The 12,222-nt window shown below is 44.6% G+C and overlaps 1 protein-coding gene across 1 annotated transcript; it reads left to right on the top strand.

Moving 5' to 3' along the window:
- Window positions 1-1,369: 1,369 nt before the first annotated feature.
- On the top strand, window positions 1,370-11,746 carry Rsl24d1 (ribosomal L24 domain containing 1). The gene is made up of 6 exons (XM_005347632.3): window positions 1,370-1,499; window positions 3,685-3,798; window positions 5,343-5,415; window positions 6,999-7,062; window positions 9,426-9,511; window positions 10,754-11,746. The coding sequence occupies exons 1-6, from the start codon at window positions 1,419-1,421 to the stop codon at window positions 10,825-10,827; spliced, it is 492 nt and encodes a 163-aa protein (XP_005347689.1). The 5' UTR covers window positions 1,370-1,418; the 3' UTR covers window positions 10,828-11,746.
- The last annotated feature ends 476 nt before the right edge of the window (window positions 11,747-12,222 follow it).

Genomic DNA, 12,222 nt, shown 5'->3' with positions numbered 1-12,222 from the left:
AGTGCTGGGATTACAGGCGTGTGCCACCACCGCCTGGCTTTTTGCCAGTACTTTTGTCCCTGTCTCAGTTAGGGCTTCTATTGTTGCAACAAAGCACTATGACCAAAAAGGAAGTTTTAAATCGCATTTTTCAAGAATAAAAATTGCAGTCCTACACTAGGCCTAAAAGGTGCACGCCTTTAATCCCAGCACTTGGGAGGCAGAAGCAGGTAGATCTTTGTGAGTTTGAGGCATGCCTGGTCTACGAGAGCTAGGACAGTCTCCAAAAGAGAGACCCTGTCTTGAAACACACACACACACACACACACACACACACACACACACACCAAAAAAACCTGCAGTCCTGTAAATCTAATGCTAATTAATATATTAATGTATACTGCTACTAAACCAAGATATTAAAATCCACTTCTTTCTTTTCTTTCTTTCTTCCTTAAAATTGTTGGGGGTTGGAGAGATGGATCAAAAGTTAAGAGCTTTGGCTGCTCTTTCGGAGATCTTGAGTTCAATTCCCAGCAACCACATTGTTGTTCATAACCATCTATAATGAGACCTGGTTCCCTCTTGTGTGCAGCCAGTACACTGAATACATAATAAATAAATCTTTAAAAGACACTGTCAGACTAAAATCTCTATCAATATAAATAATAAATGTAAAAAGAAAACCCAAAATGTAGTTTAGAAATTGCTCTAGAAGAAAAATAGTTTCGAAAATATTTTGCAGGATAATCAGAAGTTAGAGGTAATTAATGTTAGAATTTGAATTTTCTTCTACATGGATTTATGCTTATTTGGAAAACTAACACAATAGTCCTATTGCTTCATTGTGGCACTATTTTTCTCCATTTTAGCCATATTGATGTGTGTAGAAACACATCCTGTATAACGTTTTGGTGAAGAGCCTCAGTGCGATGGTAAGGAAAAATAGTTCCTTTTTATTCACTGTATGCAAGGAAAACATAAAATACAGATTTGAAAAACAGCCAGGCATGGTATTGCACCTCTTTAATCCGACTAATAGGAAAGAAGAGGCAGGCATATCTCCACTTGGGGAAGGCAAGCCTGGGGTAACGGAGACCTTGGCCATATTCCATGAGGACCGTACTCATGGCAAAGCCCAAACCACAATAACATGAGTATACACGGAAAAATTCCGTAGCACTGGATGGGCAGGTATAGAAGATGGTCAGGTCCACAGACTAAAAAAACCCGGATGCAGAATGCAGCCTCTGAAGCTGTGCAGGGCGAGGATGCTGCTACGCAGGAGTCCGTCCCAGAGTCGCCTTCACGTACAGCGCGCACTCCAAACACCACTTCCGGTCGGGTCAGAGAATTGCTTCCGGCGCCTAGGACGTGACGGATCGCATCACTTCCTTTTAAGCTCGGCGCCTGGGAGGTGGGGCCCACGCGGAGTCAACATGAGGATCGAGAAATGTTACTTCTGTTCCGGGCCGATCTACCCTGGCCACGGCATGATGTTCGTCCGCAACGACTGCAAGGTGAAGCGGCCGTGGCCCACGCGGCTCCGACGACGGCTGGGGGCGGGAGCGCGCGCAGCTCGCGCCGGGTTCGTGGCTCCGCGGGGTGGCTTGGGCTGGGAGTCCGGGCCTCGGCTTGCCGTAGGGTTAGGAACTCGGTCGAACGCAGGCTCAGGCAGGCTTTCTGCTGCTCTCCGACTGCACAGGGAGCGGCAGGAGGTGGGAGTGTCTGGAGAGGTTAATGGACTTGGTGCTTGCGACCTCATAAGATTTCTGTATTGTTGAAGGTGAGCTAGGAGAGACTTCGAATGGATGGTCTTTGGGGAACTGGCTTCCTCGCTACCTTCACTTTCCCAGTTTGTCAAACCTTGGGGAGCAAAACCTTCTTTAGCCGACAAGGGACGGTCCAAACTTGTGAAGGACAAGGTTTCAGTTCTTGACGCCTTGACTGACTTCTCTAGTTCTCAAGTTCAGGAAGCCTCGGAGCACGCACCCCTCCTGGCTACACCGGTTCATTTCCCCCGAGTTCTGTGTTTCGATTTCGGCATGCGAGGGGAGAGAGCATCCTATGTAGGAAATTGCCTTATTTGAATAAGAGGTGCAGAACAGAACAGTCGAGTCTCAAAAAAGAATTGGAGTGTAAATGACAAAAGCTTGGGGTGGGGTTGTTAAAGTGAACAGTATAGAGGGTGAAGTTGTGAAGGGGTCCTTACATAGTACATGCATTTACCCTCTTAATTGGGAGTGAATCCCATCCCTCCAACTCTCAGAATTGCATGTTCATAATAATGTACTTTGGTCCCATTTGAATCGGTTACCCTCTCCTCCCCCATTTGCTGGATCCTTTTCTCCTTCCTTTCTTTCTTCCTTTCTTTCTTTCTTCTTTTTGTTTTGTGTGTTTTTTTTTTTGTTTTTGTTTTTGTTTCCTCGAGACCAGGTTTCTCTTTATAACAACCCTAGCTGTCCTGGAACTAGCTCTTGTAAACCAGGCTGGCCTCGAACTCACAGAGATCCACCTGCCTCTGCCTCCCAAGTGCTGGGATTAAAGGCCTATGCCACCACCACCTGGTGGTGTGTACAGACTTTCTTAAGTTTATGTGGTTCATATTTTTCTTTTCACCTGGTGTCACTGGGTCACACACTTTAGTTATGATTAGTTTTCTCAGCTAGAACCCAGATAACCTCAAAGGCTACTTTTCATGGTTCTCCCACAGGCACACAGATTGCCTTATTTTTAAAGACGTTATAGGTAATAAAACAATTTGGCCTAGGCTTGGAAAAGCCTTACTATCCATTTTAAGACCACACTGAAGTGTTAGTAAGCTGAAAGTTGGTGCTGCTTTGGGATGAAGACGGAGAATTAAAGCAGTGAAGACTCTGCCTTAGATCTGTGGATGTGATCACGCCCAGCACACAGCATGGGAGCAAGTGTCCATAATCCGAGCAGTTAGGAGGCCGAGGGAGGAGGATTCCGAGTTGCAGGCCAGCCTGGACTTCACAGTAAGACTTTCTTTCAGAACAACAGCAAAAAAGCAATTCACTGCAGAGCTCATTGTTAATGATAAAATAGCAAAAAAAAAAAAAAAAAAAAAAAAGAAGAAAAAACCCTTTTAAAATTTTTTTTTTTTTTTTTTTTTTTTTTGTTTTTTCGAGACAGGGTTTCTCTGGTTTTGGAGTTTTGGAGCCTGTCCTGGAACTAGCTCTTGTAGACCAGGCTGGTCTCGAACTCACAGAGATCCGCCTGCCTCTGCCTCCCAAGTGCTGGGATTAAAGGCTTGCGCCACCACCGCCCGGCTTGTTAACAGTTTTATTTTTGAAAATATTTTGTGCTTTCAGCCAGAAGGAAGCAAATTAGGATTCGGCGTGGCTCGGAACTCAGCCTCTAGGGCTGTAGGAGGATGATTCTGAGAAGGGATTTAAGGAACTTCTCAGAGTCGTTCCTTCACTTAGGTCAGTGGAAGTTTTAGTCTCTTGTCTCAGGAGTTTTCACTGTTGTCAGGGATGTGTTTGACACCCACCAAACACTGAGTTTCCTTCTGCTCTGCTGCTGTCTCACGTGCTTCTTGGTGTTGTCAGCAGTTGCGCATGAGAACCATTGTCATATCTTGGATTTTACAGCAGTTCTTGTTGGCTGGCTAGGGGGTGTATCCTGACAGAAACATTTTTGTTGTTGACTCCATTGTTTTAACTTTGAATGTCTTAATAGGTGTTCCGATTTTGCAAATCCAAGTGTCATAGAAACTTCAAGAAGAAGCGGAATCCACGCAAGGTCAGGTGGACTAAAGCCTTCCGGAAGGCAGCTGGCAAGGAGCTCACGGTGGTGAGTACAAAGAGGGTCGCCCAGCCTGATCATGGGGTCCTGTCATGTGGTTGTGAGTGCTTTATTTTATTTGGCCATGCAGACTCTCATTCTCATGTGATCCTAAAATTGAGGGAAAAATTGCCAACCCCAGCTTGTAGAAGGTTTTTTTTTTTTTTTTTTTTTTTTAAATCTCCACAAAATTGTCTTGGTCTTTGTAAAGAAAAAGGAAAAAAAAATCATTTAAATGTGTTGGATGAAGTGGAATTTGCCCTTTAAAGATTGAGAGGCATTTGGGAGAAGAGCTGATGTGCTCCCGAGTAGCACTGAGGCACAGGTGAGGTTTGGAACAAATATTAGCAGTTTCTGCGTGTACTTGGTTGGGCTCTGTCAGAGAACAGAAGGTAGCTAGTAGGTATAGGGGACGCTGAGGGCTAAGGGGACGCCTTGAAAGATTTGATGCCAGGATCTCTTGAAACTTGTCCATATTTGGTCTCTGAAGAGGGAGAAGATGGAAGCTGTAGCTGTCCTTTGCTGGAGAAAGATGTTTTAAGTTATTGTACCGCTCTGTGGCTGTTGCCTCCCCCTAACCCTGTGACCCCTCTCTCATCCCTTTCTGTAATGGTTCTTAATATCAGAGCTGTCTAGTGAATACAGCTGCATGTTGTGTAGGATGGGAGGCCAAATCACAGTTAATTTAAAAGAAAATGTTGAGTTTGGGTGAAGAAACATGATATTAAGGCCGGAGAGCGAGGTACCATCTTCCTCTACCTCCCACCAGCTGCCAGCTGCCTTACTTTACTGCTGAGCACATTGTGAGCTGAACAGAGTCTCAGTGTTTGTAAATGACATAGCCAGTGTGGGGTTGATATTCATTTGAAAGCCAAGGAATACGGGCAGCTTTTTCAAACTGTTGTGCATGTCTTGGGATTAATGCTTATAACTATTAAAATATACCCATTTGGAGGGTCCAGAGCCACACAGGGCAAAGGTTACACCCTGTAGGTGTGCAGTTTCATACTCTTTCACTGTAACAGACTCTTTTCTTAGATGGAAACAATTTGAATTCTTGGTGTTTGACAGTGTGTGTGTGTGTATCAAGACAGGGTTTTTCTGTAGCTTTGGAGCCTGTCCTGGAACTCACTCTGAAGACTTGGCTGGCCTCGAACTCGCAGAGATCCATCTGCCTCTGCCTGGGATTAAAGGTGTCCACCACCACGCCCGGCTGGTGTTTGACTTTCCATGTAAGGAAAATGGTTCAAATGATGGAGGTTGCTGACTGATTCTCATATGGAGCTGGGAGACTGGGGAACCCTTTTCAGTTTGTTTGTAATTCTCGTGGTTGTTTGATTGCTCCTGAAGGAGGGAATGGTCTTCCTCTCCCTCTGAGAGTCCCCCATTTCCCCAGAATCTGAGCTGTTTTCACCTAGTTGAGAGCTGGTACTCTCTAGTATTATGGGGAGGGTGTCTTAATATTTGACTACTTATGATTTTTGTGAAAAGGAGCATATTTTAAACAATGATTGCTTACTACTCTCTTAACAACCTTCTACACCATCTTCTAGGACAACTCATTCGAATTTGAAAAACGTAGAAACGAACCTGTGAAGTATCAGCGAGAGCTGTGGAATAAAACTAGTAAGTCTTGGCGGTGGGGAGTATCGGGGAGGCTGTTGGTAACGTTAAATGCTGCCCTGTGTGAATACTAAACTTGCCTCCTTGCTCGGCTCTTTTTCATCCATGTTAATGGTCCTGTTGGTGTTTGTCTTTTTCTGTAAGCTATTCCAAATTCTTTTTAGAATTTGACTGAATTTGGATACATCAGAAATTGACTGGTGTGTCCATATAAAAATAATCTAGGGGGCTGGAGAGATGGCTCAGTGGTTAAGAGCACTGGACATTCTTCCAGAGGACCTGGGTTCAATTCCCAGCACCCACGTGGCAGCTCACAACTATCTGTAACTCCAGTTCCGGGGGATCGTATGTTACACCTTCGCACCAATGCACATAAAATAAAGTTAAATAAATTATTTAAAAAAAATAATCTAATTATTAAACTTGAAGTACCCACCCAAAATAAAAAACCACCAAGTTCTGAAAGAATAAATAAGGGAAATGTTTCGGTGGGTGAGGCAAGACCCAGCCAGGAAATACACAGATATAGTATGCATAGCCAGTCTAGAGCGGCCGCTCCGGGGTCAGGTCATGCCTGGTCTTTTTTTTTTTTTTTTAAAGGTGTTTATTTATTTATTATGTATACAATGTTCTGTCTCTGTGTATGCCTGAAAGCCAGAAGAGGGCACCAGACCTCATTACAGATGGTTGCAAGTTACCATGTGGTTGCTGGGAATTGAACTCAGGACCTTTGGAAGAGCAGGCAGTGCTCTTAACCACTGAGCCATCTATCTAGCCCATGCCTGGTCTTAAGATGAAAAGGTACTGCACTCAAGCCCATCAGTGCGGATTTTAAGGGTACACTACTTGTCTGGGTAAATATCTTGACGTTGCAGGTCCAAAATTAAAAGCTGTACTATTCAGCACTTGTCCTTTTTCTCCTTGAAGTAGGCAGGGACTTCAATTGAAGGGAGGATAAGTGTTATAAAACTTAATTCCTTCTTTTCATTTTTTAAGAGGATCTTGCTGTGAAGCCATGGCTGGCCTTGGCTCACAGGCCTGGCCTTCTGAGTGCTGGTGTTCTAGGTGTCCACCATATGAACTCTTAGGCTATAGTACTTTTGTGTGTGACAGGTCCTCTGCTCTGCCTTCTCTCCTTCCCATAGCGCTTTAATGCAGCCGTCGGCTTGCAGACCATACACAGTTCTGTCCTCTTTCGGAAACTCCTGTTTCCGTTCCTTGCTGTCTGGTTCAGGTATTCCAGGCTCATTCCTCCATTGGAAAAGCTGTAAGAAGCAGTATGGTTCTGCTTTTCTTCCTGTCTGGGTTCTGTTCATCTTTTGTATTGAATCCTAGAAACAGACTTTCCAGAAGTATTTGTGTAGACAGTGCGGGAGTCTAACATTGTTCCCTGAACTGCCTTATGCAGTTAACAGACCTGAGTAGTGGGTGCAGCCAACACCTCATACCTGTAGCTCTGTCATAGCGATTGTTTTGTATTGAAGTTTTTCATTTAAGCCAAAGTCATGCAGAAGTATTTAATGTAATTGTTATAATCATACTGCCTTAATGTGCGTAAATTTGCTGACTTGTAACTTTGTTTTCAGTTGATGCAATGAAGAGGGTTGAAGAGATCAAACAGAAACGGCAGGCCAAGTTTATAATGAACAGGTATGTATATTTGTAGAGGATAATTACAACATTTCTAGAGGCACTGGTGTTTTTAAACCCCTTTTTATTTTGATATAACTTCGTACTTATAAAAGTGTAGGAAGAATAGTATGGCGAACACTTGCTTATTTTCTCTGCATTTTACATTCACTTTATTGCTGCCTCTAGGACAGCGAGCTGAAGACATTGTGCTTCCTACTTTTTGTGCCTTTTTGTGTGGTTATCCGTCCTGTGTAAGACTCTTCCTCACTTCAACATGGTGTGATGCAGGACTGTTGTAACCAGCAGAGCCTGCTTCCACTTCCCACACAGTAAGCTCGTTGGACTGCTCTGTCTTAAAGGCCCAGACGTTTTCTGAAGAGTCCATAGTCATCAGGTTGTTGGATAGAACCCCTTCATGGGGTTTTGTCTGGCTAGATTTAGGTAGGTGCACTTGAAAGGAGTGCCAGTCACCACCGTGTCCTTGCTCAGGTGTCCCATCACTGTTACCTCTGACTCTGGTTACAATGGTGTCTCCGGGTCTCTCCCTAACAGTTTTTCTTTCCTTGGTAATTGATGTGAAACAGATTCTGGAAAAAGCTTGTTACTCCTCAGTCTTGTTCTTGTTTTTGGCCTCCCTAGGAGAGTCTGACCTCGGGCAGTGTGGAACTTTCTCTCCTATAAAATGGCTTTCCCTTTTTACCACCTTCAGAATCTCTCCTTTATTCATGTAAACATATTGGATCTGTGCTCATGGAATCCTGTGGTGTTAAATGGGCTGTGATCCATCTTGATGTTCTGCATGGCCCACATTTGACCTGCGGGGATTCCTCAGGCTCTCCTAGTTCAAGTTGACAAGTCATCTTCATTTTTTTAGTTCTTTGTTGTTTCATGTGTGGACAGCAAGAACTTCAGAGTTCACATGCTTTCCCTGTCCCAGCAAGGGATTAATTAGCTTTAGAGGAGCTAATTCCTGTCTTGACAGCAGGAAAATTCACTTTTATCTGTTACTAAATTGTTTTTTTTTTTGTTTTGTTTTGTTTTTTTTTGTTTTTCGAGACAGGGTTTCTCTGTGGCTTTGGAGCCTGTCCTGGAACTAGCTCTGTAGACCAGGCTGGTTTCGAACTCACAGAGATCCGCCTGCCTCTGCCTCCCGAGTGCTGGGATTAAAGGCGTGCGCCACCACCGCCCGGCTTGTTACTAATTTTTTTTAAAAAGTTGATTTTGTGTAGGAGTGTGTTGCCCCATGTGTTTATGTGCACCATGTGTGCACTGCACTTTCAGCAAAAGGCGTCATCCCTGGAACTGGAGTTACAGACAGTGCGGGCCACCATGCGGGTGCTGGGAACTGAGCTTCAGCTCTCTGCAAGGACAACTAGTGCTCTTAATCACTCAGCCATCTCTAGCTTCTTTCTTTCCTTTTTTCTTTGAGATGGGGTCTTACTGTGTAGCTCTCGATGACCTGGAACTCAGATTCTCCTACCTCTACTTCACGAGTGCTGGGATTAAAGGAGTATGCCACTACAGCCAGCCTCATTTTTTTTTTTTTAATTGTTCATGTCTATGCAGACTGTGGTGTGTGTGGACATGCCATAGTGTGTATATGGAGCTCAGAGGATACCCTGCAGGAGTTGGTTTTTTTTTTTTTTACTCTCTGTGGGTCCAAGGGATTGAACAGTTAGGCTTGTCAGCAACAGCTTCTACCGCTGAGCCATGTCATTGTCCAAAAGTAGTTTTAAATCTGAACCCAGCGGAAGTCTTAGTAAAGAGGCGTGCTGTGGCAGTGTTCTGCCACCTCAGAAGGTGAGCATGGATGTTTGAACAGCTCTTTTAGCATTTCTGATGAATGTTGTTAAGTGTTTTATGCTCCTGTAATTTCTGAATAATTAACAAAGCTACACAGCATGGAGACTCCGTGAGGGGGAGGGACACACAGTGGCAGTTGGGAGACAGCCTCGTGCGGTAGAGCTTTTGGGTCTGCGCTGTGGAAATGAGCTCTGAGCCCGCAGTCAGACCCCATTCTGTCGGCAGATGCACATTGAGCCCCCCTGGCACCACCCTAGGTACAGTGGGTGCGGTGAATGAATAGGCTGCTAGAGAGCAATCTTGCTTAATTAGGAACATGAACGTAATTTCCACAGAACTATTAGGGAAGAGGACGACTGTCAGTGAGGGCTCAGCAGGTGTGTAAACATGTTTGGGAGCCGGCTGCTTCCTTCTTGGCCCACAGCAGTTGTGGCTGGGTGGGACAGGGCGGCCGCCCCTGTCCAGTCCCGCCTGTGCCCCTTGCAGACAGCGTCGGCAGTGAGTGAGTGGCTGTGGTGGGAGTTCAAATCTCAGAAGTTTTGGTCACTGCAGTTTGTCTTTGATGCATTTTATCATAGGTTGAAGAAAAACAAAGAGCTACAGAAGGTTCAGGATATCAAAGAAGTCAAACAGAACATCCATCTTATCCGGGCTCCTCTTGCAGGTAAGTAGAGAGACAGAAAATCTGAATTTTTGTGGTTAGTGTAATTGGGCCCCAGCTAACTTCCTAAAGCTGTTTTGTAAGACTTGTTTACCTGTAAGCTCCACCTGCCCAAGGACCAGGTAACTTTCTGGAATGCTGGGGGTTGTAGTTCTTAGAAAATAAATAACAAAACCTTGAGCTGGAGAGATGGCTCAGAGGTTAAGAACACTGGCTGCTCTTCCAGAGGTCCTGAGGTCAATTCCCAGCAACCCCATGGTGGCTCACAGCCATCTGTAATGAGATCTGGTGCCCTCCTCTGGCATGTGTGTACATAGTAAATAAATAAATTAAAAAAAAAAAAAAAGAAGCCGGGCGATGGTGGCGCACGCCTTTAATCCCAGCACTCGGGAGGCAGAGACAGGTGGATCTCTGTGAGTTCGAGACCAGCCTGGTCTACAGAGCTAGTTCCAGGATAGGCTCCAAAGCCACAGAGAAACCCTGTCTCGAAAAAACCAAAAAAAAAGAAAAAGAAAAAGAAAATAACAAAGCCTCCTGTGAAAAAACTCTGGCTGTTTGGGTTTGTCCTTAAAAGCCCTATAAAACATGCGTGGGGCTACTCTGCCTGGAATCCCACGAGTGGCCTGACCAGAGTGCATCCACCTGGCCGGCATTTAATATTTAGTAGAAACTTGCTTCAAATTTGGCTCAAAGCCGGGCGATGGTGGTGCACGCCTTTAATCCCAGCACTCAGGAGGCAGAGGCAGGCGGATCTCTGTGAGTTCGAGACCAGCCTGGTCTACAGAGCTAGTTCCAGGACAGGCTCCAAAGCCACAGAGAAACCCTGTCTCGAAAAACCAAAAAAAAAAAAAAAAAAAAAGGCTCAAAATGGTGGAATTGGTTTTTTTATGGCAAATCTCAGGATTAACAGGTCCCTGCATCCTGGTAGCTGAAGTCACATCCCAGCCTTGGGTTCTGGACTCTTCAGCCGAGTGATGTAGGGTGTGCATCTATTTGTGGTTTTGCATGGTTCACTAAGGTTTGAGGAGTTTGAGATGAGTTTGTAGAGTGCTCTGCATTTGTAGGAACTCTGAGGAATAGTGGTGTGACTAGTATTCCTAAGTCCTTAGAAGTGGCTGCTGCTGTAGGGAGTCACACTCAAGTTCCTGCGCTTTATGTTTCCCTTATATTTAAAGTTGAGTTTATCTTTGGAGAATCTCATGCATAAGTACTGTATTTACTTACATTGTGCTACATCTTTTAAAGGCAAAGGAGAGCAGCTGGAGGAAAAAATGGTACAGCAGTTACAGGAGGATATGGACACGGAGGGCACTTCCTGATGGTGCCGCCTGCAGCCAGACCTGTGCACACTGGAAACCAGTGGAGACTGTTGGTCCCTAAGTTATTGATTGGTTACATAATGTCCCCCAGGCAAAGGTGACTCACATGCTTCTCTCTACAGTGCAGCCTGTAAAAGCATCCATTGCGGGTGTTAGGTCTCAACTCAATGTTCTGCTTCACTGTGTTATGCTCACAGAAACATACAAGTTTGTGTGTAGATGAAGGTGTGAACCCTGGGCATAACATGGTTGAATTGTTGCTTAATGGCACCAGGCAGCATTTCTGCACTATCATGCTAGTGTAAAATCTGTAATAAAGTAATATTTTCCTTGCACTAGGATAGTCTGTTTATTAGGGCTATTGATGCAGAGCTCACAGCAAGGAACTCACCGTTCTCATGACAACCCCAGTCTCTTGTTTTGCTTTAGTCTGTTCAGTATCTCCTTAGAGTTGCATAATGGCCTCATACCGTGCCACCGTGCTGCTGAGTTATGCTGGGCTGTCTGCCCTGCTTCAGCCGTGTAGTCTGCAGCTTGTGGGGGTGGACCGGGCTCCAAGTTGGGACTTCTGCTCCCTCCACCCCCAGTTCTCTCCAGCCTAGTAATGGTCTAGAAGCAGAAGAATCTTGGTGCCTTTTAAAATTTATTTTGTGGTTTTCTTTTTCTTTTTCTTTTTTTTTGAGACAGGGTCTCTTTTGTGCAGCTTTAGCCGTCCTGGAACTCAGAGATCTACCTGCCTCTGTCTCCTGTATACTGGGATTAAAGGTGTGCACCATCACACCAAGCATTTTTGATTTTCTTAAAAACAAAAAAACAAACAAAAAAAAACCCCAGCCAAACATAAACCTCTTTGTTTTTGGAAAACAGAATGGAAAGAATGTTGCCTATTAATTTGTAAATAAAACCATTTCTAAAGTGAGTGCCTACATATTTTTCAACTTTTTAAAATTGATTCTTTTATGTCACATCATGCATACAGATTCCATTCATCTACCTGTCTCTTCATATCCACCCTCTACCCTTACAGCCTACCTCCCAAAGTAAGCAAAATGTTAAGAAAACCAAAAAACTAAAACTTACATTAAAAAAGAAAGGGGAAGCCGGGCGATGGTGGCGCACGCCTTTAATCCCAGCACTCGGGAGGCAGAGGCAGGCGGATCTCTGTGAGTTCGAGACCAGCCTGGTCTACAGAGCTAGTTCCAGGACAGGCTCCAAAGTCACAGAGAAACCCTGTCTCAAAACAAACAAACAAACACAAAAAAAACAAAAAAGAAAGGGGAAAAAAAAACACACCAAAAGAAAACCGTCTCATCATGGAAGCTGTGGTGTGACCCCGTGAGTCACACAGTACACCCTTTAGTCCATACATCTTGTACGTGTTCGTTGCAACTGTCC

This window comes from Microtus ochrogaster, chromosome 5 (genome assembly GCF_000317375.1).
Source record: "Microtus ochrogaster isolate Prairie Vole_2 chromosome 5, MicOch1.0, whole genome shotgun sequence".
In the NCBI taxonomy this organism is placed as follows: domain Eukaryota; kingdom Metazoa; phylum Chordata; class Mammalia; order Rodentia; family Cricetidae; genus Microtus; species Microtus ochrogaster.
This window is presented reverse-complemented; position numbering and strand designations above follow the sequence as displayed.